The sequence below is a fragment of the Lagenorhynchus albirostris genome, chromosome 2 (genome assembly GCF_949774975.1).
Source record: "Lagenorhynchus albirostris chromosome 2, mLagAlb1.1, whole genome shotgun sequence".
NCBI classification, from domain to species: Eukaryota; Metazoa; Chordata; class Mammalia; order Artiodactyla; family Delphinidae; genus Lagenorhynchus; species Lagenorhynchus albirostris.
The window spans coordinates 73,746,618-73,773,542 of NC_083096.1; the positions used below are offsets into that span (position 1 = coordinate 73,746,618).

Below are 26,925 nucleotides of genomic sequence, written 5' to 3' on the forward strand. Positions count from 1 at the left end.
TCTTGTTATGAAGGAAGCTATTGGATAGCACAAAGTGCTGTTAGGTCTTAATGTTTGGGATATTTTGAAATATATATATAAATATATGTATATAAATATATATCAACTTTCTAAAAATTAATTATTTTTGGCTGCATTGGGTCTTCGTTGCTGCACATGGGCTTTCTCTAATTGCGGCGAGCGGGGGCTACACTTCCTTGCAGCGCGCGGGCTTCTCATTGCGGTGGCTTCTCTTGTTGCCGAGCCAGGCTCTAGAGCGCAGGCTCAGTAGTTGTGGCGCACGGGCTTAGTTGCTCCGCGGCGTGTGGGATCTTCCCGGACCAGGGCTCGAACCCGCATCCCCTGCATTGGCAGGTGGATTCTTAACCACTGCGTCACCAGGGAAGTCCCCCAATCAACTTTTAAATATGAGTTGGCCTTGAGACAAAATTACTGAAATATTTTAGCTTTGTCTGATAGTCCTTGCTTTAAAAAAGAAGAAAAAAACATGATGAGCAGCTTTTGGTTCAGTGTGTACATTCCCCAGCACACATGATTATATCATGAAGTCACCCAGTTTTTTGAACAAAAGCTGCTGGGGTGGGGACATGTGTCATTTCCTGCCCTTCCCAGAGCTGGTTATTACTAGAGTTTATTACAGTTTGCTCTGAGCCAGGGGAAAGTCTTTAGCTCCAGAAATATCCCCCACCAGATACTTTTCTTATTTTCTTTGCAGAGGAGTGTGTAGGTGAGAGAGTGGAGGCAGAGAAACTTATGGTTTATATGAAAGTGAGTCTAACTATGTACTCAAATACGGTGCAATCGACATAAAATCTCTGCTGGCCTGGAAGGCATGCATGCACATACAATTTAGTCAGAAATAACTTGCACAGTCCCACCCAAAACACTGAGGCTATTCTTACTTTCATATCCTTCGACTCAAGAGAGTATGTGGGTCTGGTTGCAGCTAATATACATTCACCGCCACCACCAAAAAAACAACTCTAGACCAAACTTCTTTTGAAACTCTGACTCAGAGTAAATAGGAAGAAGAGGCAAAGGCTTTTTCTGTTTGCTTTAGGTCTGCTTCCTAGACACTATTTTGTTCACTGCCTGTCTGCCTTTATTTGACAAACCTTTACTAAGTGCCTACTGAATGCCAAGGCTTCGTGTTGGGTGTTGGGAATTCAACAGTGAATGAAAACAAGCATACAGCTCTTGGAGTCTCAGTTCTGTCCTTTGGGTGCCTCTAATTCTAAAGTGCAAAATCTCCTGCGAGATTTGATCAAATCAGATGGTGGGAGAGTGAAAGGGGGTGGAGGACAAGCAGGAGTTTCAACTCCTTGGTAAACAATAATGTTTAAATGTTAACTTGGAAAAATGCCTGAGAAGAGGCCGATTTGGTGTGAGTGAATGTAAATCATGAAAATGTCCAGTTTCATACAATAGCAGATGACCCTCTGAAACATTCTTGAGGACATTGGCATCAAGAGCATGAATACATTTTAATTTGCATTAGTTCCCGTAGCCTCTGTTTGCATCTTTCTTTGAAGTCTCCACCAGTAGTGATGGTAGAAAAAAGAGGTTCTGGAGTCAGAGTGCACAGGGTGAATCCGAGCTGCATTGCTTATAAGTGGTGGAACTTGGAACAAGTTGTTTAAACTCCTTGGACATTTTTTTTTTTTAAATAAATTTATTTATTTATTTATTTTTGGCCATGTTGGGTCTTTGTTGCTACACGTGGGCCTTCTCTAGTTGCGGCAAGCAGGGGCTATTCTTCGTTGCAGCGCACAGGCTTCTCATTGCAGTGGCTTCTCTTGTTGCGGAGCACGGGCTGTAGGCGCGCGGGCTTCAGTAGCTGTGGCACACGGTGCTCAGTAGCTGTGGTGCACGGGCTTAGTTGCTCCACGGCATGTGGGATCTTCCCGGACCAGGGCTCAAACCCGTGTCCTCTGTGTTGGCAGGTGGATTCTTAACCACTGCACCACCAGGGAAGTCCCACTCCTTGGACTTCAGTTTTCTCATCTGTTAAATGGGGATAATAATAGCACATATCCAGCAGGGTTGTTGGAAGGATTGAGTTTTAAATTTATAAAGTCCTTAAAATAGTGCCCAGCATTGATAAGGATTCAATCGTGTTAGCTATTTTTGCTATTACTATTAAAAAGAAAATGAGTCCCTCCTTACAGCTTGTCAGAGCTTTTCAATTAGATTGAGGTTTACCATGATGTTTGAGGTGAATTACCAGCTCCCCAGACTTGAACACGAGAGCAGCTAATGAATTCCCAGGCTCTTATCGATTTTTCTGTTAGCACATCTATTCCTGGGCCTGCTGAGCTTTAAGCCCTCCTCTACGAGTTTGTTCTTGAACGCCAAGCAGAGTTTTGAGCATTTATTAGAGGTGCTCAGAAGGTGTATTTGACCTAACATGGTATTCAGCAATTGAGATACTCTACAGCTTACTATCTTGTAAAAGTTATACTGAATGAGAATAAATTGTTCTCAGTTTTCTGAAAAATTAATGCCTTATGGCTAAAACTTATGTTGTTCTTGAATTATTTAAAGAACACTTCAAGCACTAGGCTGTTTGTCTTTTCAAACCACAAGGTATGGGGGATGGTTGAAATTGGTAGGTGAGGCACTTGGTAGGTTGGCAACTCTTTTCAGAGAGTTTGTTACCAGATCACAGGAGAAAATACCTTGGAGTGAAAGGTACTATAGAAGACTATGTGGGAATTCCCTGGTGGTCCAGTGGTTAGGACTCCACACTTTCACTGCTGAGGGCCCAGGTTCAATCCCTGGTCGGGGATCTAAGATCCCACAAGCTGCACGGGGCAGCCAAAAAAAAAAAACCAACTATGTGATGTTCTTCATTCATTGCCCACCCTGCATCAATTCTTTCTTCCAAAGGAAATGTTTTACTCAAGAATCCACCCATCTCCCATACTCAGTTCCAGGACAGTCCTAAATGGCCTAAAGATAATCCCATCCTCCTTGCCTGTGATTGGCTCAGAAATGACCATGTGACACATTTTGGACCAGCAAGATAAGAGGAGAGAATAGCTAGAGGCTTCTGGGAATGATTGACCTTATCTTTCTAGGAGAGGTCCTTTCCCCTCCGCCCCAGGGGGGGTGCTTCTATAAATATAAAAGCCTTATGATTAAGCTAGCGTTGAATGTCAGAATGGCCCACAGAAAGAACCTGGGCCCCTCATAGTATTAGTGACCTTTTGCTGAGTCAACTCTGAAGCCTAACCTGCCTCTGGACTTCCAGTTAGGTGAACCGATCCATATTCTTAATGTTTAAGCCAATTTGAATTGGGTTTCCTGTTAATTATAGCCAAAAACATCTTGAGTGCCAAGATACTCTTACCATCATTGTTATTATATTATCATGTTAGAAAAAAGTAATATGCAAAATTATATACATACTATGATTGGAATCATACAGTAGTTCAAAGAGATTGGAAGGAGATATGCCCAAATTAATACTGTTTGCCTGTAGGTGGATTTTTTCCAGTTCCTATGAATTGTACTTTATTTTATGTGTTTTCTACAATGATCCTGAGTAATGTATCAGGGGAATAAATGTACAGGAACTAAGACTAGAAGACAAAATGGTTGTTAAGGTTTTGGAATCTTGATTCATTTTTTTCCTCTTCTCTATTTTCTAGTGTTCTTATAATATGCTTAGGATGTTAGTTTTGCAATTCAAAAATGTTTTATAGTTCCTTAACTGAAACTTTAAAAAGTTTTAAACCTTTTCTCTTGCTTCCTTTCTCTCTACTACTTGCGTGTATACACAGCGTTCCTTTTCTTTCAGGGCATTTCTCAGTTTGTGATTAAATATTTATTAGTGTGATTAATTGATTAATGCTTGTCTTCTTCTAAGCTCCTCAAATGTAGGACTCTTGCTCATCAATGTCTTGTATCCCCAGTACCTGGCATATGATAGAGATGCGATTAAAAAATATTTCCTGACTAATGAATAAATAAGAGAACAGAATCAGCCAGTCTCAGCATTGCTTTTGGAAATATTTCCAATGAAAGGGGCAGACTAATTCTCAGCACTAAAAGCCATCCTCTCTCTCTCTGGTGGTTATGATCTTAAATATTACATTTTAAGAGGAAAACAGAAGGACTAGAAAAAGGACTGTCAGTCTGGAGCCTGGAATCTGCATGTTTTAACAAGTGTCCCAGATGATTCTGAATCAGGTGGTCTGAGGCCACGCTTTGGAGAACATGCCCTAGTATATCCTATTGGAGTCTGAATGTTCACATCATTCATAGTCATCCAGCTTCCAAGAAAATCATGCTGATGTCACCGGGCCTATTTAATGTGAATCAGTCTTTATTCTGCACTTGTGTGGTGCATTAACAAATTCAACATACAAGATAGCATTACATATTGTAGGTTAGCGTTACAGCATTATGCAGTTTCACACAATTCATGTTAGCTTTTTCGTTTTTTTCATTTTTTTTTTTTAATTTGACACGTTTATTTTATTTTTTGAGTTTCATTTTTACAAGAGAAGACACAAGGTAAAGAAAGACGACCACATCAGAGAAGGAGCATGGTGAGGGCAATGTCACTATCGTGGCCATAATAAAAGCCTTCCAAGAAAAAGGACTTGCATTATTCCCTCTCCTGAGCAAGCCGCCCCTGTCCCATGAGCCAGTTCTATCTGTTTGCACATCCAGAGCACCACTCATGAACATGTACATCTTGGCTGTGCTCCACTGAGAAGAACTGAAGGAAGGACTAACTCATAAAAGGGACTTTTGTTATTAAGAAAAACTCTTGTCTTCCCAAAGGAATCAAGATATCAGCAGAGAAGGACTGACTCTTGGAAAATCAGAAGTGACCATTCCCTAACCTATTCCTGACCATGAGTGCCTTGTGCAAAAGCTAGAATGTGACTCTCTTGTCTTTTAACTGACTCTTAGGAGTAGGCATTCCTCCTCCACCCTTATCCGTTAGCTCTGGGAGGAACAAATGTGAAAGCCAAAGCCAGCTAAGAAACTTTGGGACAGCAAAGTCAAGGGCACGATGGATCAGGCCTGAGGTAGGAGGGAGGAACCCTGTACTGTCTGCCTCTTTGCCATTTTTCTGAGAAAGACACCGAGGCAGCTCCTAGGCTACAGAACTACTGGTTCCTTCCCTGCCACCTCACCACCCACTGCTCAGTAGACCCAAAGAATGCAAGGAATAAAGCTACAAGGAGGTGGGGAAGAGAGGAGTTGGGTGAGGCTGCTTTCCCAGACTTATGTCAGGAGGAGCTACAGAGGCACACACAGCAGGGCAAAGGCCAGACTATCTCCACCTGTTGCTTTGCATTGTTTCTGGGAAGGAAACAAAAGCGGGTTGCTCAGCGATTTCTGATCTTTAGACATTAAGGCGATGAAGAGGAACCATTTAAAATTTTTCCTAATGGGGCTTCAGAGTGCTCCTGTCAGATTTACATGAAACTATCTCAAAATGCATTTTTAGAAAACAAAAATTATTTTCTTCTACGTATGATACAGTATTTACATTCCATGGAGTGTTGGATAGAGACTGGTGGTGTGAACCCAACTGATGATGAGATTGTGAGTCAGATTATGGGGGATGTGGGATGACAGGGACAAGAACAGAGAGTGGGCTTTGTGCCTGCTCAGAACTGCTGCTCTGCATTGTCAAGAATCCAGGTTAAAAAAAAAAAAGAATGGGGGGTGGGCGGGGAACAGATTGGTTTTAAATCCACAGAGTTAAGGGAATGTCAAAGGCAACATCACCACTCTCCACGGAGACTCAGCTCTTCAACTCCCTTCTCAGAAGCAAGTCAGATAGTGATGTTCTTGTATGAATGTGGAATTTCAATCTTGGATAATCTTTCAGGCCTTGGTTCAAGCTGCTGCTTATTTGAGTTCCTTTTCAGGCTGGCAAAAATATCTACTGCCTATCCAGGCTTACTTATTGTCAGTGAAGTCTCTGCCATCTGAAAAGTCTCAACTCTAAGAGACATGGCTGGTCTAGGAATAAGGAGATGTGAATTCTAATCCCAGCAAGAGGCTGAATCTCTCTCAACCTCTATTGTCCACTGGCAGAGGAGGATTGAACTCTGTGGTTACCCATACCTTCATATTATCTTGAGATTCAGAAGTCCTAAGAACTAAGCACTTTGTTTTCAGGGAAAGGATGTTCCGAAAAAGTCCAAGTTATCTTTATTACTAATTTAGTCACAGGTACTCATTTAGTTATTTTTAAGAGCCATGATTGAAAAATTTAAAGAGAAAGAATAATTTCTGAAGTCCCTTTTCCTTATAAAGCAAAACTAACCTCATCTAAGCTACTTGAGAAGACTTTAAAGCTTCTCAGTTTTCAGCGTTTCTGGAAAAACGAAGGCCAGTTTAATCCTTCAAAACTCTGATGATTTCTAAACCATCAACCAACGAATGGCTGTCCTTCCAGACACAGTTACAAAGGGAGATGGCAGTCATCTCATTTTCCTTTCCTTGTCTTCATACCTACATTTGGGATCAGCTGGATGTATTCATTGGTACTATCCTGTAGCTGAATTTGAAGTTGCCAAAGCTCTTTTTAGACAAGTCATCTAGTTTTGTAAACCCAAATTCTACCTAAAAGTCTGATGTCTTTGTGTACTTGATCACAAATTAATCAAGGACTGCCTTTTACCCATTCATAGCAGGAGAGCTAATAACAAACATACCTCATTTCGCAAGTACTCTTTCTCCTGCAAACCCTGCCTTATCCGTTCCACCTTTGTTTCTTGGCTTACTACAGACCTCTGGACCTTGCACTCAGTCAAAGAGCAGAAATGTAAGAGGTAACAGGGAGAAAAGATGGGGATGATAAAAACGTGAGGTTTTACAAGAGCAAAAGATTCTTCCACAGAGGTGGGGAGTGAAAATAACTCTAGAGAAGCCCAGTAAAAAGAGACCAATTTCAGGTAGTCAGCAAATACAATTCGGCACAAAACACAATTTTCATGGATTAAAATCTGTACCTTGATGTTGGCAGTTAGGCTAATTTCTTCAGTTTGTATTAGACATGCAAGTATAAGGTTACATTTTTATATATAGACTTGTAGAGGTCTTTCCCTCTTTTTTTTTCCCCCATAAAAAAAGAAAAAAAAAGGGATTTCCTAGTGCCTTGCAAAGGAGAAAAATCATCATCGCTAAGAACTGATCTGCAGCTGTGGTCATGTGGGGTGTTCTTTGTGGGGTTTGTGTTGTAAGAAATTTTCTTCTACAGCTAAAATGAGGTTTTGAGTCCACTTCTCTGTTTATCTCTCTCCCCACCACGTCCCTGCCCAGCCTGGCCCTGGGGTTAGAGGCAAGGAGAAGAGGATTAGTACTCGCTCAGACTGTGCCACTTGGCCACGGGCTTGCGGGGGCTCTCGCAGACCTCTCTCCAGTGTTCAGCACCGCTGACTGTGACACTGTGCGCCCCCAGGATCAGCCTCCCCACCACCTCGTTCTTGGTGGTGCGATCGAAGTCGATGACAAGGAACTCAATGCTGATGTCGGGCAGGAGGTCAGTGGGGATGTCGTAGATGAAAGACTCGTTGAAGACTGGGTTCAAAGTGCACTTCTTCACATGGGTTTTCTTCTTGGCAATGCGCTTTCTGCCGTAGTAGACGTTCACCTTGACATAAGGATCTGGGGCCCCCAAAGAGATCAGAAAAAGGGAGACAGGCCTATGACACAGTCCTCTCCTATACAATGGTGGCTTCCGGTTGGGGAGGAGGGGCTTCTGCTGTTCATCTCCTTGGTGTCCCATCCCCCACCCCGTGTGGTCTTTAGTGATTGCACACTAAGTGTACACTGACTGTGTACACGTCTGCCCACCTGGACAAGGGGCCAAGGAAACCAGGCAGGCATGGAACAGAACAGCCACCTCGAGTCAGGGCCAAAGAAAGCCCACGACACCAAGAAGCATTTTAAAGGGCACAGGGACTAACAAAGCCTGCAGGCTTGTTGCTGAGTCTCACCTGGAGCGAGGGCACAGCACCCAGCATGCATGCATAGCACTGAGGGTACCTCGCCAAATGTAGAGACCCCGTTTGCTTAACCAACGCACCTTCCCAGCTACATTCATCAGGAAGAGAATGTAGACAGAGAGAGGAATGGGTGGACAATGAGAGGTGCCAGGGGTCCTGAAAGGTGGAGAGGGGATGTCTGCGTCACAGGCAAGGGGCAGTGGTGGGTGGGGCGCGGACAGATAGAAATAGGTTGAAGTACAAACACTTGAAAAAATGCTCAACATCACAAATTATCAGAGAAATGCAAATCAAAACTACAATGAGATATCACCTCACACCGGTCAGAATGGCCATCATCACAAAATCTACAAACAATAAACGCTGGAAAGGGTGTGGAGAAAAGCGAACCCTCTTGCACTGTTGGTAGGAATGTGAATTGATGCAGCCACTATGGAGAACAGTATGGAGGTTCCTTGGAAAACTAAAAATAGAACTACCATGTGACCCAGCGGTCCCACTACTGGGCATATACCCTGAGAGAACCATAATTCAAAGGGACACATGCACCCCACTGTTCATTGCAGCACTATTTACAATAGCCAGGACATGGAAACAGCCTAAATGTCCATCAACAGAGGAATGGATGAAGAGGATGTGGTACGTATATACAATGGAATGTTAGCCATAAAAAGGAATGAAATTGGGTCATCTGTAGAGACGTGGATGGACCTAGAGACTGTCATGCAGAGTGGGGTGGGTCAGAAAGAGAAAAACAAATATTGTATATTAACGCATATATGTGGAATCTGAAAAAATTGGTATAGACACATCTAGGTCTTATTTGCAAAGCAGAAATAGAGACAAAGACATAGAGAACAGATGTATGGATACCAAGAGGGGAAGGGAGGGGGATGAATTGGGAGACTGGGATTGACATATATACACTATTGATACTATGTATAAAGTAGATAGTTAATGGGGGCCTGCTGTATAGCACAGGGAACTCTACTCAGTGCTCTGTGGTGACCTAAACGGGAAGGAAATCCAAAAAAAGAGGGGATACATGTATACGTATAGCTGATTCACTTTGCTGTGTAGTAGAAACTAACACAACATTGTAAAGCGAATACACTCCAATTAAAACAAATGTAAAAAAAAAAGAGAAAAAAGAAATAGGTTGAAGTAAATAGCTGCTACCTGAGAGACCGGTGATATCCATCTTCGGCAAGTGTCTGGCTTTGAGGACCACCACTGTCATTCTTTGTGCCACAGGCTGATATGACAGAGACACCTGGAGTTCCCCTCTGCTAATGCACTTCTGGGGAGGAGAAAGAGCAGGTGAGAATCCCGGCAGAGGGAGCAGGCCACAGCACAGAAAGCACGCGGAGGAAAAAGGAAATGTTCTCATCATAATCCTGATACTAAATAAAATCATTTGCAGGGAGAGACAGCATAGCCTAGTATTTAGGAGTGCAGACTCTGAAGCCAGACAGGCCTGGATTCAAATCCTGACTCTACTTCTCATCTGTCTGACCTGGGACAAGCTACTTCCATTTCCTCATCTATAAAATGGCGATAAAAATAGTCCCAACTTCCCAGGATTAATAAGAGGATTCGATAATTTAGAATTTGTAAAACACCACAGTGCCTGGCACACAGTGTGTACCAGAGATGTGCATTCTCTCCTATTCTCTCATTCAGTTCTTTTTAAAAAAAAATTTTTTTTCATACCAGGAGCATATGGAAATGTCTCTCGTAGGGTACTGAATGTGACTGAACTTTAAACTTAGCCATTAGCTTTTGAAATTGAAGCACAAAAGAAAATAGACTTTTAAAAAGATGTTCATGGTATTCTCTGATAGATTGAAACCCCAGATCTTTGCCTTACCCCTAACAAATTTATTTATTTATTTTAATTTTTGGCTGTGTTGGGTCCTCGCTGCTGTGCACGGGCTTTCTCTAGTTGCAGCGAGCCGGGGCTACTCTTCATTACGGTGCGCGGGCTTCTCATTGCGGTGGCTTCTCTTGTTGTGGAGCACGGGCTCTAGGTGCGCAGGCTTCAGTAGTTGTGGCACACGGGCTCAGTAGTTGTGGCACGTGGGCTCTAGAGCGCAGGCTCAGTAGTTGTGGCGCACGGGCTTAGTTGTTCCACGGGATGGATCTTCCCGGACCAGGGATGGAACCCATGTCCCCTGCATTGGCAGGCGGATTCTTAACCACTGCACCTCCATGGAAGTCCCTCATTCAGTTCTTGACATAAAAAAAGTTTTGAAGACTGTATAGTGGGAGACAGGAAACTTAAGTTTGAGTAACTTGGCCAATTACTCACCAGCTGGCCCTGGGCAAGTCCCTGAACTTTCTGAAGCCTGTGCCTCCATTTCACAAAGTGAATATCCACACCTGCTCCGCCTGCCCCAGTGTATGACCTTCAGAGTGTCTTCTCCAGCCACCTATAACTTTGTTTCCCCACTTTGAAATTTTATGCTAGGCTCTATTTTGAGCTTGAAAAAAAGAAACCTCCAGTCCTCCAAGAACATTTTAAATAATATTTGGAGGACTTCCCTGGTGGCACAGTGGTTAAGAATCTGCCCGCCAATGCAGGGGATACGGGTTCGATCCCTGGTCCGGGAAGATCCCACATGCCATGGAGCAATTAAGCCCATGTGCCACGACTACTGAGCCTGTGCTCTAGAGCCCGTGAGCCATAACTACTGAGTCCACGTGCCACAACTATTGAAGCTCACGCACCTAGAGCCCGTGGTCTGCCACAAGAGAAGCCACCGCAATGAGAAGCCTGCGCACTGCAATGAAGAGTAGCCCCCCTCGCTGCAACTAGAGAAAGCCCGCGCGCAGCAATGAGGACCCAACACAGCCAAAAACAAATAAATAAATTTATTAAAAAAAAACATTTGGATACTAATTACATGCCAGGTGCTGGGGATTCAGAACTGATAGGACTCAGTTCTTGCTCCCAAGGAGCTTATCACGCACTAGAAGAGACAGAGATGTAAACAAACATGTTTACTTGTCAGAAAAGTGAGAAGCCCGCAAATTCCCTGGCGGTCCAGTGGGTAGGTCTGCACTCTCACTGCTGAGGGCCTGGGTTCAATCCCTGGTCATGGAACTAACATCCTACAGGTCACGTGGCGCAGCCAAAAAAAAAAAATCCTCAGTGCTGTTGAGAGATTCAGGTGGAGGCTTTGCCAGCTGACGTCTGGGCTGAGTTGATGGTGGGTGAGTAAGAGACACAGGCAACGGGCAGAGAGAAGATCCCGTGGGGCAGGGCGGCAGAATGGCCAGTACAAAGTCTTTGGGTGCTGAAAGGGTAGGCTGTGTTCAGAGAATGCTGAGAGGAGAGAGTGTGCCTGATGTTGGGGTGCTGGCAGGAGGGACGGGCCAGGAACCCAGAGAGGTGGGTCAGGCGAAGGGCAGTGGGGGTGAGCTAACCAAACAGCAGAGCCAGCCGCAGCACCCAGGCAAGAGGAGGTCTGTAGGCATAGGTGCGACAGTTATTGTCGTTGTTAGTATATTAATAATAATATGAGTGAAAGCTAGAGAAGGAACTAAAGTAGAGAAAGACCAAAGTCAGAAAGCTCAGTTAAGAGGCTGCTGCAACAGGCTAGGGAAGAAATGATGAGGCCTGGAACCAGGGCTGTGGCAGAGGAGATGGACCTGGGGTAGGATATGTCTCAGGAAGAATTGTCAGGATTTTCTGGGTTGGGGCAGCTAATTGGATGAAAATATAGGGGAGAGGGAAGAGATGGAGGGCTATTTCTTGTGTTTCTAGCTTAGGAAGCAGGGATGAGGCTGGGATAAAGAAAACAAAAGGAGGTGGGATAGGAGGACTTTAGGACATAATAAGTTAAATTTGAGACCAAAAAAAAATTTTTGAGACCAAATCATTCCTCCACTATCAACTCCTATTCCTTGTATTCTTCATAGTCCCAAAGGAATGTCATCTACTTGAGAATTCTTAGATTGAACAAAAATAGACCAAACTGACCACCAGCCTTACATACGCCACATACCCACCAAAATGACTTGCTGTGCACTCACTAAGTGCCGGGCACTCTGCTAGCAGCTAGGGCTGAAATGATGCACAAAGAAGACCCCTACCCTCCAGAAGCTCATGGGCTAGTGCACTGCCTGCTCAGGTGTGTCTGGTGCAGTCAAGAACAACAGCAGTAAATAATTTAATTAGCTCATCAGTGAAAAACCCTAATAGTTGATGCTCTGATTATGTCTTAAGTCACCTCGAGGAATGACCTGTGATAATATTTCCATTTGGCTTAAAAAAGTTCTTGAGGCTATATTTCATACCAGGACCATATGGAAATGTCTCTCGTAGGGTACTGAATGTGACTGAATGTTAAACTTAGCCATTAGCTTTTGAAATTGAAGTACAAAAGAAAATAGACTTTGAAAAAGATGTCCATGGTATTCTCTGCTAGATTGAAGCCCCACATCTTTTCCTTACCCCTAACATATAGCTGGCTCTTGACTATATCCATGGGAAGTACCCTCAGCCAGTGTACAATCACAGGCTGGTTGCCCTTGCCAGCCAGTATACTTCTGGGCTGCTTCCTTTTGACGAGTCAGAATGCAGTCAGAGAAGGTAAGCTCATTTTTACTATCAGCCACATCCAAATGGCATCAGGAAAGTAATCCCTCACGAAAAAGAAAATTAAATGCCTTCTAAAACATTCACAACTGGCCTGCCCAATACAGTAGGCGCTAGCTACATGTGTCTATTTAAATTTTAATTCATTAAAATGAAATAAAATTAAAATTTTAGTTTCTCAATCACGCTGGCCATATTTCAAGTGCTCAGTATCCACATGTGGCCGGTGGCTACCATACTGGACGGTGCAGATATAGAACATCTCCACCATCATAGCATCCAGTAGATAGGGCTGATCTAGAAAGAACTTCTGGATTATTTGGGCCACTGCTCCCCTCCATTTCCATGAATAATGAAATGTTAACTAGTTTTGATACCTATCTCTGGGACCATCCCTGAATATTGGTATCTAAATGTTAAATATGCAATCTTGGGGACTTCCCTGGTGGTCCAGTGGGTAGGACCCTGTGCTCCCAATGCAGGGGGACTACACCCCACATACATGCCACAACTCAGAGCCTGCATGCTGCACCTAAAAGATCCTGCATGCCCCAGCTAAGACCCTGTGCAGCTAAACTACATAAATATTAAAAAAAAAAGAAAGTTAAAAAAAAAGAGTTTTATTTGTAAAAATAACATTGAGTACAAGATTATACTTAGGTTTTCTGGTTATTTATTTAAAACTCTGTTTCAAAAAAAAAAAACTGTTTCCTAAATCATCCATTGTAGCAAAATCATCCTAATTTAAATCCCGTGCCCCTTCCTTAGTTCGTTGGGAAGGTGGACAACTTCTGGTTACCTTCACAATAATTTCCTCCCCTAAAATCACTCCTCAGACAACTGTTCTCCATCTGATCCCCCCCACCCTTCATCTTTGGCCGTTTTACATGGGCAGAACGCCCATCCCCATTCAGCTGCCCCTTTGTGATGCCCAAGTCTGCAGCCACAACACCACCTGAATGCCATTCCATTCTGCATTGAAGGCCTGGAGTTTCAAGTCTCCCCCTCCCCCCTCCCCTTCTCTTTCCACCCAATTGCCATTCCAAGCGGCATTGTCAATGACTCTTTGTCAAGGGCTCTTTGTCAAGGGCTGGGAGCGAACTCTGTTTCCCAGCCCCTTGGCCTAGTGAGGTAAAGACCCTGTTGGGGAGCAGGCAAGCAGAAGGACAAGGGGGAGAAAGGGTTTTATCCATGCCTGACAGAGCTGGGAGGCTTTGCTCTCAGAGAGCGGGATCCTTTCTCACTCCGTGGAAAAGAGGAACAAGAGCAGTGGTCCTAAAGAAGACGTTCAGCTGAAGGAAATACTTAGGCGAGGGATAAGTCTATTTCTTATAATTAGCAGGGCCCCGCCCACAGTGATTTTTCTAGCCACAGCATCTTTGCAAAGAGGAGGACTCATGCGTCCTCAATAAACCTTCATTGGGGCTAGAAGTTCTCAGGGCTACACATAAATCACAGTCATGAGAAAACAAAAGAAACAAAAACCTCAACATTCAATCACATCCCTCCTTGTCTTCTCCCCAATACACAAATATAGCTTTCTTTTTTTTGTGTGTGGTTTTATTTATTTACTTATTTTACATAGCAATTTTCTTTATTGTTCCTGGATAACTGACATTCCTTTTTCTTTCTCTCTTTTCAGCCCCTTTTGACTAGACTGGATGAACTCCAAGGTCTCTTGTAAATCTGAGATTCTAAGAATCCTATCATTCCCATGACCATTGTCCCAGGTCATGAACACCAATCTGGTAGTAGAAAGACAGGAAATGGTTTGGGAAACAGTGACCTGAAGAAATTAGGAGTCTAACAACTCTCTATTATCCACCTTGTAAATCACTTCTTTCCCACTGTCTCTTCTTTAACCCCAGCCCTCGCTGAACCACCCCCCTTCTCCTTGTGGGGGATGTATTATGGGAATGTAAATTCACTTTTTTATTTCTATCTGAATAACATACTAGGAAAAAAAAAAAAGCTGCCACTTAAAAAAAAATCCAGTTCCAAAGTCCAACTCAGAGAGTTTTGGGCATTATAGAGTTTATACTGTGAACTTTTTTCATTAATAATTGAGTGTTAATTTTTAATGCTTCTTATATCTTTCTGTATATTCCTAAGAGCTGAGTACTCTCACAGAGTCAATCCATTAGCCTTCGTGATCCAGCCTAGAGGGAGACTGAGGCCGAGTAGGTAACTGCTTGCCCAGAATTAGTCAGTGAAATGGACAGAATCAGAAATCATGACCAGTCCAGGGCTTCTTCAGCTGGACTGCAGTGGACTGTAATAACGGAAAGGACAAGAGCTGAATTTTCTGCTAAAGGTCAGGAAATGCAGTTAGGTGTGGGTGGTTGTCTAGAGAAATGCAGTTCTCACCAGTCTCCGCCCAGGAACATTTGGCTCCATTATTATAAGGGGGTACCTTACCCAGACCAGAAAGAGCTCTTTACAGACAGTGTGGAATAGTCCAAAGCAGCTCTAACTGATGAGCCATATGGGGAGATCCAGAAAGGGCAGGTTCTTGGCTACAGTAGGGAGGGTTTAGGGTAGACATTTTGAGGCTGTACTGCTAGGGAATCAGGGGGACGAGTGACTAGAGAGATGACAGCCACGACCCAGGATGGAACACAGCTCTACCCACTGGCACTGGTTGGGGAAAACAGGCTTAGGACACCTGGGAGGCTGCAAGGCTCTGGGGTGGTGCTGCAGGGGCTCTGGGTGTCCTGTCTGGAGCCTCTTCCACGGGATTGGCTCAGGATTGGCTCAGGGCGTTGCTCAGGATCCCAGCCCCGGCTTATCCCTCCTGAAGGGTGTTAATAAAGTGGAAAGAAGCTTGGCTCTCCCCAAGAGCCCCGGGCAGTTTAGCAAATGCCATTGTCTGTGCTCCCTGCCCAGTGTCCTGGATTTGAGGTTGTTTTGTTCCCAGCCCAAATCAGTCCCTTTCCTTGCCAGTGTCTTCCCAGCTGCAGCTTGGTACAGAGCCATCCTCCACAGTCAGCCGTGGGCTGCGACTGCATGAGCTGTCTGAAGGAGTCCAGCTAGTTGGTGGATTTACCAGGCTGGTGCTTCAGCGAAGGCTGTGCTGGGAAAGAACCACCCTGCAAGGAGAGCTAGATGAAGGCAGGAAGTAGAGCACTGGAACTGCTATAAAGGGGAGTCAGGAATCAGGCGAGCGGGTTGGCAGAATCTGGAGGAAAAGAAATGCAAGGAGAGGGGAAGGGATGCAGGGAGATGAGACAGGTCACTACTGCAGTTTCTGTCCAGGCCTTCTGACTCCAACCTCAGAGGATATAAGAACTCTTGCTGTCTTGGACTCGGGGATGTCTCATTGTATCCTGGCAACAGACCAGTGTTTATGCCCTGACCAAATGCCTCTAATGGTCTTTGAAATGTTTGGACTCCCCCGGCCCCTGTGAGGTAGAGCTGAGTGGACCACGTGGCAACAGTGGTTCTCTGGGCAATGGCATGGCTGGGCTGGCTGCAGTGGGACAGGCGCCTACACAGCAGAGGGGGTAAGAACACACGTTCAGAGGGAGCCACTTCCTGCCTCCCCTCCCCTCCCCAGCCTGGCACTGCACAGTGCCCTTCAGCAGTGGCCAAACCTTGTTTCTGGGAGCTCACTGCACACTCAGCCCTGCTGGCCTGGAAGCCTCCTTCCAGTCCTGAGCCTCCTGCCTCCCCACTGAGTCTGGCGTGGGATGGCAGCTGAAGAAGGCAGTAAGAGATCAGTAAGGCATCTACAGGCAGAGCTCTTTCTGGGAAAAGTGCAGTTGATTTTAGTGGCCCTGATATCCTTTCTGAACCTTCTACCCTCTTCTCCACTGATCCAGGCCTCCCTTGTCTTCCTCCTTCACTTTGTCAAAACAAAATATAAATACCTACAAATCATATCTCTCTCCCAGGGGTCAAACTTTATTAATAATAGAAATAATAATAGTAATAATAATCATGGTTCCCATTTATTGAAGGTTTACTATGGGCTAGGGATTATGTAAATTCATCATCTTAATTCCTGTAAGAAACTGAGACTTAGAGAATTTAAGCAGCTTGCTCAAAGTCACTTAACGGGTAGAATTTAGATTCAAACTCAGGTCTGACTTCAAAGTCCTTGCTATTAACTCCTTATGGTAAATCCTGAAAAAGGAATGAAACTCTAAGTGTAAAATTTCAACAACTTCTTTCATAGCACCTACCATACTCACTATGTGATAATTGCCAAGATTTTTTTGTATTTCTCCTCCACTGAAGTGAAAGCTCCATAAGGGCAATGGTATGCCAGGTATATTATCTTATTGGATCCTCATAACCCATAAGGAAGGCAATATTATCAGCTCCATTTTACAGATGGGGAAATAGAAGCTTAGAAGAGTTAAGTAACTCATCCACATCACACAGTTGCAAAGTGGTGAGCTGGAAGGTGAAGCCAGGCAGTCTGAATCAAGAGCCCTCGTGCTGAACCGCAGAGCTACACTGCCTCCCAGATTGAGGAGGAAATGAACTAGTGGGGCTGGGGGTTACAGTTCTTGCATCCCTGAAATAACTCAAGAGCCAATGCTGGCCCAGTGGAGAGGAGGCAGGATGGAGGGCTCTCATCCCCCTTCTAATGCAAACAAGGAGGAGAGGAGGAACGGGGAGAGAAGTATCTGTGGCAAAGGTTTGGGCCTGGGTAAGGGGCCCAAAGGGTGAAGCAGTTAAGTTTCATTTATAAAATGGTTAAAAGTCATACAGATGATACTACTTACATCTCTATATTTGGGTTGGGAAAGGGAAGCTGAAGGGAAAATTACTGATTTCACAGTTTCTCAGCTGTGAGAAATAAGTTCACTAGAGGAAGATCACACATTTTGGATTAGAAATTAGCCCCCTTATCCCTGAAGTGATGGGTCTGTGACTGGTGAGCCAGCCCGCTCCAAGCAAGCTGGATGCAGCATCAGGATGCCAACCGCTAAGTGAAATTTCAGAAGCTACCTGCCCTTCTCTCCTCATGAAGTTGCTTCTTGGAGGAGACCTAACCTGCCAGGTTCTCTGTCTTACTTTGACCACTGCTTATCCTTGACAGCCAAGAGCTTCCTCTCTACAGCCCCTCTTTGCCATCCATCTCATCCCTCCCCTCCCACTTGTCCCCTTCTCTCCCCCAACCTACCATCCCTCCCCAACACACTCTTCCTCCTCACCTGGATGTTCCTTTTGATGATGTCCCTGGTCAGCTGTACCTTGCCTGTGCTGGGGTCTACTCCAGCCAACGGCACCATGACCTCCCCAATGACGTCATCCCGGGAGAAGCGGTCAAAGCTGAGGACGAGGAAGTGCAGTACCAGGTCCTGAAGCTGGCTGTATGGGATGCCATAGAAGGTGAAGGTCTCGTCAAACACAGGGTCCAGGGTCTTCCGCAGCACTCTGGTCTTCACCCGATGCCGCTTGTCGGGAAGGATGGTCATTTTGATGTAGGGGTCAGAGCCCTGGGTTTGGTCATCCATCACTGGCAGCCCATGAGCCTCCTGGATTGTCACCACCAGGGCTTTTTTTGGGAAGTTATAGTCCACTGAGAAGGTGAGGGATCCTAGCATGACATCCTCCTCTGGAGATGATGGAGAAGTGGTTTTGCTCTCCCCGGGGGTCAGGCTCGCAATGGGGCTCCTCAGTTCTTCCCCATAGTCCACTTTGATGGGTAATTGGTCTATACAAGATCCAGAGCTAGGACCCTTGTCTTGGCCCAGCAGGCCAGCCTCTGCTGCGTCCACCAACAGGTTCCCGCGTCCACCTTCCCTCGCAGGGCCATCTTTGTCTCTCCGCACTTTGATGATTTTCTTCTTGTTGCTGAGGGTCTCTGGGTATATGCTGATGCCTTTGAGCATATGAATAAACTTGTATGGTGGGTTCTTGTGCTTCTTCTCTGCCTGCTGGTGGCAGCATGTCCAGACAAAGACGGTCACCGAGACACACACCACCAGCACAGAGGCCCCGATGAGGCCAGCGACCACTGGCGACACATCTGAAGGTGGAGACCAGAGACGTGTCAAGGCAGGTGGACCTCAACCCCTGCCCAGAGCACCCCTGCTTAGTGCTTCTGGCTGGAGCCAAGCTAATCTGTAACCTAGTCTCCAAAGCAAAACTTGCTCATCTGGGCTTATGAACTTCTCCCCTCTCTTGGAGATTCCCTCACCCATCCTCTCCAACCAATCCACGGCTCTTCCTTTCCACCAAACATGGATGAAATACTTATCTTCTCTGGAAAGCCTCCCCTGAAGTGCCCCACCTGACTGCCTGTTCTTTTCTTGGCCTTCCCTCAGCACTTACGGTTTGCTCATATTGATTTGTGTTTCACATAAAGCCGCCCTATAGGTCGGCTACAGGTCGACTAAGGTGTTATAGGTCACCTTTTTACAGGAGAACCCATTTACCTCAACTGTTGCACAAGGGTATGAACTGTGTCTGGTTTCAGGAGGATAGTCCACAGCATCCAGCACAGGGTTTGCAACAGTGGGCTTGTGTGGACTGACTGACAGGTAGGGTAGAAGGATGTGGGGTTGATTTTGGATGGTTTTGGTAGGGTGCCCAAGGGTGATAAAAGTAGGTGGGTGGTGAGAAGTAGAAGAACTCTGCGTCTAAGTACTTGAAATATGTTCCAAATTTCAGCTCCCAGGTATTTAAAATACTTGTATTTTAAGATAAAATAATAAAATAAATAAAATAATTAAAATACTTGTGTTTTAAGATAAAATAATAAAATCTTTTAGTATGAAATACAAGTATTTTAAATAGGGAGAAATAGGGACTGTGGAAAATGTCAGACCTTGTCACCTTCTTAGTAAGGTTTTCCCTGACCACCCTATTTAAAAGTGTAAACTTTTCCACCCCTGAGACCCACACTTCCTGGCCCTGCTTAATTTTCTCTACATGTCTTGTCATGCTTCTCTCTCTCTCTCTCACACACACACACACACACACACACACACACAAACATGCACAGGCACACACATATACATAAGAATATATATACACACACACATATAATTTTACTATTTATTGTCTGTCTTCACTAGAATGTAAGTTTCATAAGGACAAGAATTGTGTCTATTTAGCTCATTTCTGTATCCTCAGCACTAAAAACACCTAACAGGTACTTAATATATATTTATTAAGTAAACAAATAACTAAACAGAAACAGATTTTTTTCCTTCCCCTCCTCTAGTCTTGTCTTTTCCTGCACAAATCAGGCCCCTGACTTAGATAATTAGGTTTGGGGATTTCCTCCCCCTTAAGTTCACTGAAGCCAAATTGGGTTTAGGCCTTAAAGATCTAGATAAGGCCTATAGTTATCCATACTACTCATTAGGGTAAGTCTTGGGTAGGGCAGGGGAAATAAGGAAATAAATGTGATTCTAGCATATTCCAGATTCTTCCTAGAACATCCTTTCACCAAGTATATGCCTGGCTCATGGCCTCACTCACTGAAGGGCTCTGTTCCAAACTTCATCTTATCAGAGAAGCATTTCTTGACTGCTCCAAGTAAGATGATATCCCATTACCCTGCTTTATTTTTCTTCATAGCACTTATTACCCCTGACATATATTTGTCTGTCTTCCCTCACTAGGTAAGTGTAACAAGAATAGTGACTGTTTTGTTCACTGCTGTATTCCCAGGTCCTAGAACCATGTGGCACATAGTAAGTGTTCAAATGAATTAGTCAATTCAAAACAGCTTCCACTTTAGGAGTTTGGGATTAGCAGATACAAACTACTATATGTAAAAGAGATAAACAACAAGATTCTACTATATAGCACAGGAAACTATATTCAATATCCTGTAAGAAACCATAATAGAAAAGAATATGAAAAAGAACATTCTTTTATATAGAAAATATATAATCAAATCACTATTCTGTACATCAGAAACTAACACAATATTGTAAATCAACTATACCTCAATAAAAAATAAAAAACAGCTTCCACAGATTGGAAAAACAGGATGAGGTCAATATTATTACACATAACAGGGATAAATGTAAAATTCGATTTGCCCTTCAAAACCTATTGATAGGCAATGAGAGACCTTACTTGATGAGTGTGAGTAAAAATAACTTAGTAGTTTAGATGACAAAAAGCTTGGAGTATAATTAGGCTGATTCTAACTTATATTATCAGTGCAATGTCCAGATCACAGGAGGGGTAGTATAATTTCATCTGCACTGGTCACGACACATACGGAGTATTCTATCTAGTACTGACAAGAATGAGAATTGCTATTTTTTGTGTACCTTTGTGATATCCCTGCCAGGCATCATGTTAGAGATTTTTCTCTCCGAAACAAATAACTCATTGAATAGGTACCATTAATATCCCCACTTTACAATTGAGGAAGCTGGGGACTCAGATCTACACTAGGCCACATAGTAGCAAATGGCAGTGATGGGATTTAAACCCTGGTCTATCTGACACCAGAATGTCTCTACATTATGGATAAGCAGGATAGTAGAGGGCCTGGAAACCATATCAAGTGAGGAGAAATTGAAGGAACTGGAGCTGAGGGGTCTGGGAATAATAACGTTCTTCAATTACTTAAGGCGTTTTGCTGGAAGAAGGTCTGATGGGATTTTACTTTGGAGGGCAGGTCTAACATGAGCATGTACAGGCTACAGGAAGACAGATTCTGACTCAATGAAAAGAATCAAATTATTGTTAGAACTGCCTCTCAGTGGCCCAGATGGCTTCAGGAGGCAGTGAATCTCCGTTTGAAAACTTTCAGAGATTGGATCACCTTAGTCAGGCATATTCTTTTTTTTTTTTTTTTTTTTTTGCGGTACACGGGCCTCTCACTGTTGTGGCCTCTCCCATTGCGGAGTACAGGCTCTGGACGCGCAGGTTCAGCGGCCATGGCTCACGGGCCCAGCTGCTCCGCGGCATGTGGGATCTTCCCGGACCGGGGCACGAACCCGTGTCCCCTGCATCGGCAGGCGGACTCTCAACCACTGCGCCACCAGGGAAGCCCAGGCATATTCTAAAAAAGATTTCTTTAATGAGGATTGGAATAAACGTCTCTGAAATTCTTTCTACCTCAAACATTCCATGGTTCTATGAAAGTTGGGACCAGGTAAGAAAAGAAGTGGTTACATTTTGAAATATTAATATAGATTAGGAGTAAAGGCATTTAACAAAGTAAACCAAGGTGACTGTGTCCATGGCCATACTGAAAAATAACAGCATTTATTTTCAGAGCATCAAGTGAAATAAAAGCTGTTAGGGAGAGGTTTCACAAAATGGGAGCAGCCTTAGCTGTAAGCACCTTGAGAGTGGGCAGAAACAACACCCTGTTCATTTTTGAATCCCTGAGTCTCTTGCATCTAACAGGAGCTCAGTAAATATTTGCTTGAACAATTGATTGGGTTCAGTTGTCAATCAGAATAGGCACAATTTGAAAAAGTGGCTCTCCATTCACCCATGAGGGACTTCCTGAAAATTGCTTGCTACCGATTAGTAAAACTGAATATTGATTGTCTCTATGAGAAGAGAAAAGCAGGGAACTACCAAGACAAGTATATTTTTGAGAATGATTTGAAAGGGAGTCTAAAGGCCTGGGATGGGAGACATCTGAGTGACCCTTTTGGCTCTACCATAGGTTTACTCTGTGATCTTGAGAGATCCCCACTGTTGCTTACAGTGCCTCAACTTTTATTGCTAGAAAATAGAGGTGGAGCAGGTAAAAGAGAAGAAGAAGGATTTTCATCTTTCAGGAGGATAGAGAAGGAAAAAAAGAGAAATGGATGAATCCACTTGTGAATTACCTAGGCGATCTCCTCCACCTTGTTTCCCGCTTTTGTCCTACTGTCTTCTTCATTTTAGTATTTGTTAACCCCTGCCTCTCTCCCCCCACCCCCAAGACAGTGAACTAGAAAAATCAGAGATATTGTCTAGCTTTAGTCAAAAGCTTGGTGGGAAAAGGAAGTTGGAACTAAAAGCTGAAGTGAGTGTTTTCAAGTAGTAGTAAATTGCAGTGACCCATGCTGCTTGCTCCTTCTGTCCTCCAAGGTCATGGATAATTGAGTGTTGGCTTGGTGAATCTCTCAAGGGCTAGGGAGTTTGAAATGAAGTGCTCTGTGAGATGTGAAAAAGTCAGAAGTGGCAGTTCTCTGTAGAGGAGATCCTCTGTATGGATTTAAAGATCTGCAAGACACATCTGGGCGTTGTCCAATTCTCTCAGTCTCTGACCAGCCCTGCTTATTGACACTTCCTTTGCTAAAATAGCTTTTCCCTGTCAAGTAGGCCAGCGTGACACAGTAAAATGAGAATGAACTTTGGCATCAACTGGAAATTGGTTTAAATCCTAGCACTACCCTAACTAGTTTGTTTTACTTTAGCCAAGTTATTTTATCTCCCTTAGCCTCAGTTTCCTCATCTAGCAAATATATATAATAATGAATACACTTGAGGATATTTGTAAGGATTAAATAAAATGTAGTATGTAAGGGCCTGATAATTTCTTTTTCCACTAACATTCCCTCTACAGCATCTAACTTTCCAAGGACTCTGGAACTGCAATTAAAAGAAAAGAATATGTTGGAAAGAAGGCATAAGAAGAAAAAGAAAGAGCAAGAAGAAAAATCATGAGGTGCTCATGTGATGACAAAAGGGACATCTATTTTGGAAATTTAGGACTCAAAGAATAAAAATGCAGAAGGTGAAGTGGAAGAAAGAAATATAATCAAGATTTCGCCTTAGGGAATCAGTGCAAACAAGTAGTAAATGGGTGTGATCTGTCGTCTGTATACTTTCTCTGATCTGATGTCTTCTTCCTGGCATTGAGGGGATAGAGCACACTGGGTTCTGTTCATTTCCAGAAACCTTTTACTTGGGAGTGAGAAAAGCCATTTCCTAGTTGGATTGTGGCCCCACCCTAAACACTGGAGTCTGGATGCTCAAACCTTCTGGATTGTCTGAGGGATAGAATCTCTTAAGGGAAAAGGAGGAACCCTAGGCTGACAGCAACTCTCACTGGCTTCTCCCATACAAACTGGGATAGAACTGAGGGAGAAACAAGGTAATTCTTTTTTATTTGGGGGCCAGCAAAGCATAGCACAGGAAGTTTGCTACCCTAGCACATTTTGGAGGAATCCCCCAGAGGAAAAACTCGCTTCTCGAGCTTTTCTTTCCCATCTGCTTCCCTATTTTCTACCCCACTCTGCTCCAGGGAGTGTAACTGATCTTGGAGCCCGTAGGGTTGGGTCGGGGACCAGCAGCTCTGAGATGACGTAATGCTTTCTCTGGTACACAAAGCGGCCTCCCCGGGCTCTGCCTTTTTCGCCCCTCCCCCTCCGGCCTGGATCGGGCCCCCGCCAGCACCAGCGCGGGTGAGTCCCCCTTTTTGAAAAGCCAGCCTAGGGAAACAGGGAACAAAGGCCTGGGAAGAAGAGCCTAGGCGCTGCCAGGAGGCCCAGAAATAGACATCACGTCATCCCCCAGCCCAGCAGCGCCAAGCGCCATTTGGTAGCTACGGACGGATCCCATCATTACGATGCAGAATAGAAATTGCAGGGTTCACGTTTCCTCCTAGCCCCAGCATCCAGCTGACCGGCTTAAGGAGTGGCTTCCTTTTTGCTCCCCACCCCCGCACCCCTCTTTCCCCAGAGGCCGCCGCCTCCCCTGGCTGCCAGCCACACAGCCCACAGTCCCCAAGCTGCCATCTTGATGCCCCATCTCCCTTGCCACCTCCCTCCCCCGCAGGCCTGAGGAGTGGGAGGGGGAGGAAGGGGCACCGCCCTGCGTGCCCCAAGGGGGAGGGCTCGGGCTACCTCACCTCTCCTCCCCCAGAAGGTGGGGTTCACATCCTCCTCAAGCTCTCTGCTTCTCACCTCCAGCAGTGCTGACAGCGCACCATACAAGGTTTTAGCATCCTGGACCTCCCCACCTTCGGTGTGGCTCTGGCCTTCTCAGCCCGTGCAGCCCATAGCTTAAGTTCGGGTGCCGTACACTGCCTGCTACCCACCACAGTAGGCCCGATTCTACCCACCACCACAGGCCTGATTCTAGAGGGGCTGGCACTTGAAGGCCCTGGTCTGGGCTTCACGCTCTGCCCAGCTGCTGGGCTCCCTTGGCTTTGCAACGGTTTCACCTACCCCAGGCTTAGTTTGCCAGATTCTACTTACCAAAGCTAGGTCGGATATTGGTGATCTCAGCCATGTCGTAATCAGAGGCTATTGCTATAAATGCTTTTGCAATGGTCAGACAACTCTGGGACCTCCGGTCAGTACGGAGGCCGCCGCTGCAGAGCGCTAGGTCAGGAGAAGGGGAAGATATCTGGCGGATGCCTCCTGCGACGGTCTGGTCTCTGGTTGCCAGCTGCGGTCGCCTCTTAAGATGCTCCAGGGATGCTCTGAGCTAAGGAAGCAGGTGCAGCCAGACTGGTCCTGATGCGAGGTAGGCCCCGCCTTCCTCCGAACGGCCCTCGGCAGAAGACTCCGCCTCTGTCCGAAAAGTTCCGGAAGGCAAGCCCCGCCCTTTTCCGGAAGATCTCTGGGAGGGCACCCCTCCCATCGCCAAGATTTCCAGAGAATGAGACCCCGCCTACTCATGGGCTGTGGGTCTGTAAGGCGAAAACCCCGAGGCCTAAGGACAAGTGTAGGTACTTTACCGTATGAGATCCCCTAGATCTTGTGATTCCGGTTCCCTTGGCTTAATATAGCAGCGGAATGTTCTGGCAGGATTTTGGAAAAATAAAATTCTATATTGCCTGCATTTCAGTATTAGTTGCCTTTATTGTTATGCGTTTCTGAGACCACTAAAGATTATTATGGAAACTTTCTTAAACTTCAGAAGCTCTGATTAAAGACCAAACCTGGTGTTGGTTTCACAACTCTGAAAATTTACTGAAAATAATTTAATTGTATAAGTAAAACGGATGGATTCTGTGATGTGTAAATTGAAGCTGTTTTTAAAAAAGACTAAAAAAGAGTGCTAAAGTTAATCAGTGTTGGATATTTCTCTTCCAGAAGCTTCAAGTGCTTAGAACTGCTTAGGGAAGTGAGTGAGAGAGAGAGAGAGAGAGAGAGAGAGAGAGAGGGAGAGGGAGAGCGCCAGCGAGCAAACCAACAGATCTGTGTATTCTGTAGTTTCAAAAGCAGGACACAAGTGAAACTCCAAGCTTCTAGAGATTTCCTTGACGTTTGGAAGAGTTAGAATGATTCACGTAAGAGTCAGACTACTGGCGGTTATCTCCATGATTACATCAAGTTCATCATTTTTGGCTGTGGATACTTTCATCCTGTTGGATTCTGTTTACAGACAGAATCAGGTCAAATAAATTATTTAAATGCATAAATATTTGTTGATGGTTCACCTGTAAGGTGAAAGAGTTGAATGTATTTTTTCAGCTTTGACGTTCTGTCCTTGTAGAAAAGAGGAAAGAACAGTTCCAGGAGTTATTCATTCAAAACACATGTATTGAATTTATTGGACATCGACTATTCCCCAGGCACCTTCCTGGACACTGGATTAATGCATTAGAAGCTAGAGTCAGGATACCTGATTCCTTCTGATAGCTGTGTATCTTTGTGAAATCACTTACCCAGCTGAGCCAAAAATTTGTCCTGTGTAAATTGTAAGGTATAATAATACCATTGTCCCATAGGATTTATTGTGAAGATTAAAAAAAATCACCTTTGATAACGTAGGTGAAATCATTTTGTAAGCAGAGTATTATACAGATATGAATAATTACTATGGATTGAGTCCAAGACTGCCTTAGCTTTATTCAGGAAACTGCACTATTTGTAACCCAGTGATTCCTCTTTCTGGAATTTTATGAATTCTCCATTTCCTTGGTCCTGTATTCCAGGTGTCTAGAGGCGAGAAGGATTAATTGTCAACTTAAACCACTGAACCTTAACCCCCAGTTTTGTTTTGTGTAGGATAGCTCCATGGACAGAGAAAGCGAGGTATTGCCTTTAAATTTTTTTGCCAACAACGGACATACTAGCCCTTTGGCTTCTTTCTGCCCTAAAATAAGATGGCACCTGTGGTTGGCGCATGCTCCTTGATGCCCTGACTCCGCGCACCGCGACTCGGGGGCGCGCACGTCAGTCACTGACGTTGGCTGACTTCCGGTGGTACCGAAGCTGAGTTTCCGCGGGATCGGGCAGGCTGGTGAGGGTACTGGGTCGTGTACCGTGGGGCGGGAAGAGGCAGGTGGGAGCTGGACGTCCGGGCGAAGGATGTCCAGGCTAAGGCGGTCGGGTCTGAGGGTTGGTGCGGGGTGCGTGACAGAGGTAGGGGAGTGAAGGCGTGTAGCTGGGAGTGGGGACTTGGGCCACCGCTCGGCGGCGAGGTCAAAAGCGCAGTTAGGACCCCTTTGTGAAA

General features: G+C 44.7%; 2 protein-coding genes across 10 annotated transcripts in view; one reads left to right on the forward strand and one right to left on the reverse strand.

Moving 5' to 3' along the window:
• Window positions 1-1,919: 1,919 nt before the first annotated feature.
• Window positions 1,920-24,996, reverse strand: SYT11 (synaptotagmin 11). 3 transcript variants are annotated; one of them, XM_060136511.1, is made up of 5 exons: window positions 24,717-24,996; window positions 17,751-18,568; window positions 9,159-9,282; window positions 7,338-7,641; window positions 1,920-2,004 (listed from the first exon to the last, which is right to left on the reverse strand). In XM_060136511.1, exons 1-5 carry the CDS (start codon window positions 24,748-24,750, stop codon window positions 2,001-2,003), a joined length of 1,284 nt encoding a protein of 427 aa, XP_059992494.1. In that variant the 5' UTR covers window positions 24,751-24,996; the 3' UTR covers window positions 1,920-2,000. The 3 variants fall into 3 exon arrangements, with proteins under 3 accessions (XP_059992494.1, XP_059992487.1, XP_059992481.1); XM_060136504.1 differs by lacking the exon at window positions 1,920-2,004 and having other exon boundaries at window positions 4,438-7,641; window positions 9,162-9,282; XM_060136498.1 differs by lacking the exon at window positions 1,920-2,004 and having other exon boundaries at window positions 4,438-7,641.
• Window positions 24,997-26,668: 1,672 nt separating this feature from the next.
• Window positions 26,669-26,925, forward strand: part of GON4L (gon-4 like) — an 88,500-nt gene continuing 88,243 nt past the window's right edge. For all 7 annotated transcript variants that reach the window (XM_060136524.1, XM_060136541.1, XM_060136562.1 and 4 more), the window contains exon 1: window positions 26,669-26,712. The gene's annotated coding sequence lies outside the window, so the exon portion shown is untranslated. The remainder of the gene's footprint in view (window positions 26,713-26,925) is intronic.

What these genes read in the sequence shown, in the direction of transcription:
- SYT11 (XM_060136498.1), bottom strand. Translation starts at nt 24,750, where the DNA reads ATGGCTGAGATCACCAATATCCGACCTAGCTTTG. An exon ending in CAATATCCGACCTAGCTTTG is followed by an intron (nt 18,569 to 24,716) that starts GTAAGTAGAATC and finishes CTCCACCTTCAG; the next exon opens with ATGTGTCGCCAGTGGTCGCT. An exon ending in TATCACCGGTCTCTCAGGTA is followed by an intron (nt 7,642 to 9,158) that starts GCAGCTATTTAC and finishes TGGGGGCCCCAG; the next exon opens with ATCCTTATGTCAAGGTGAAC.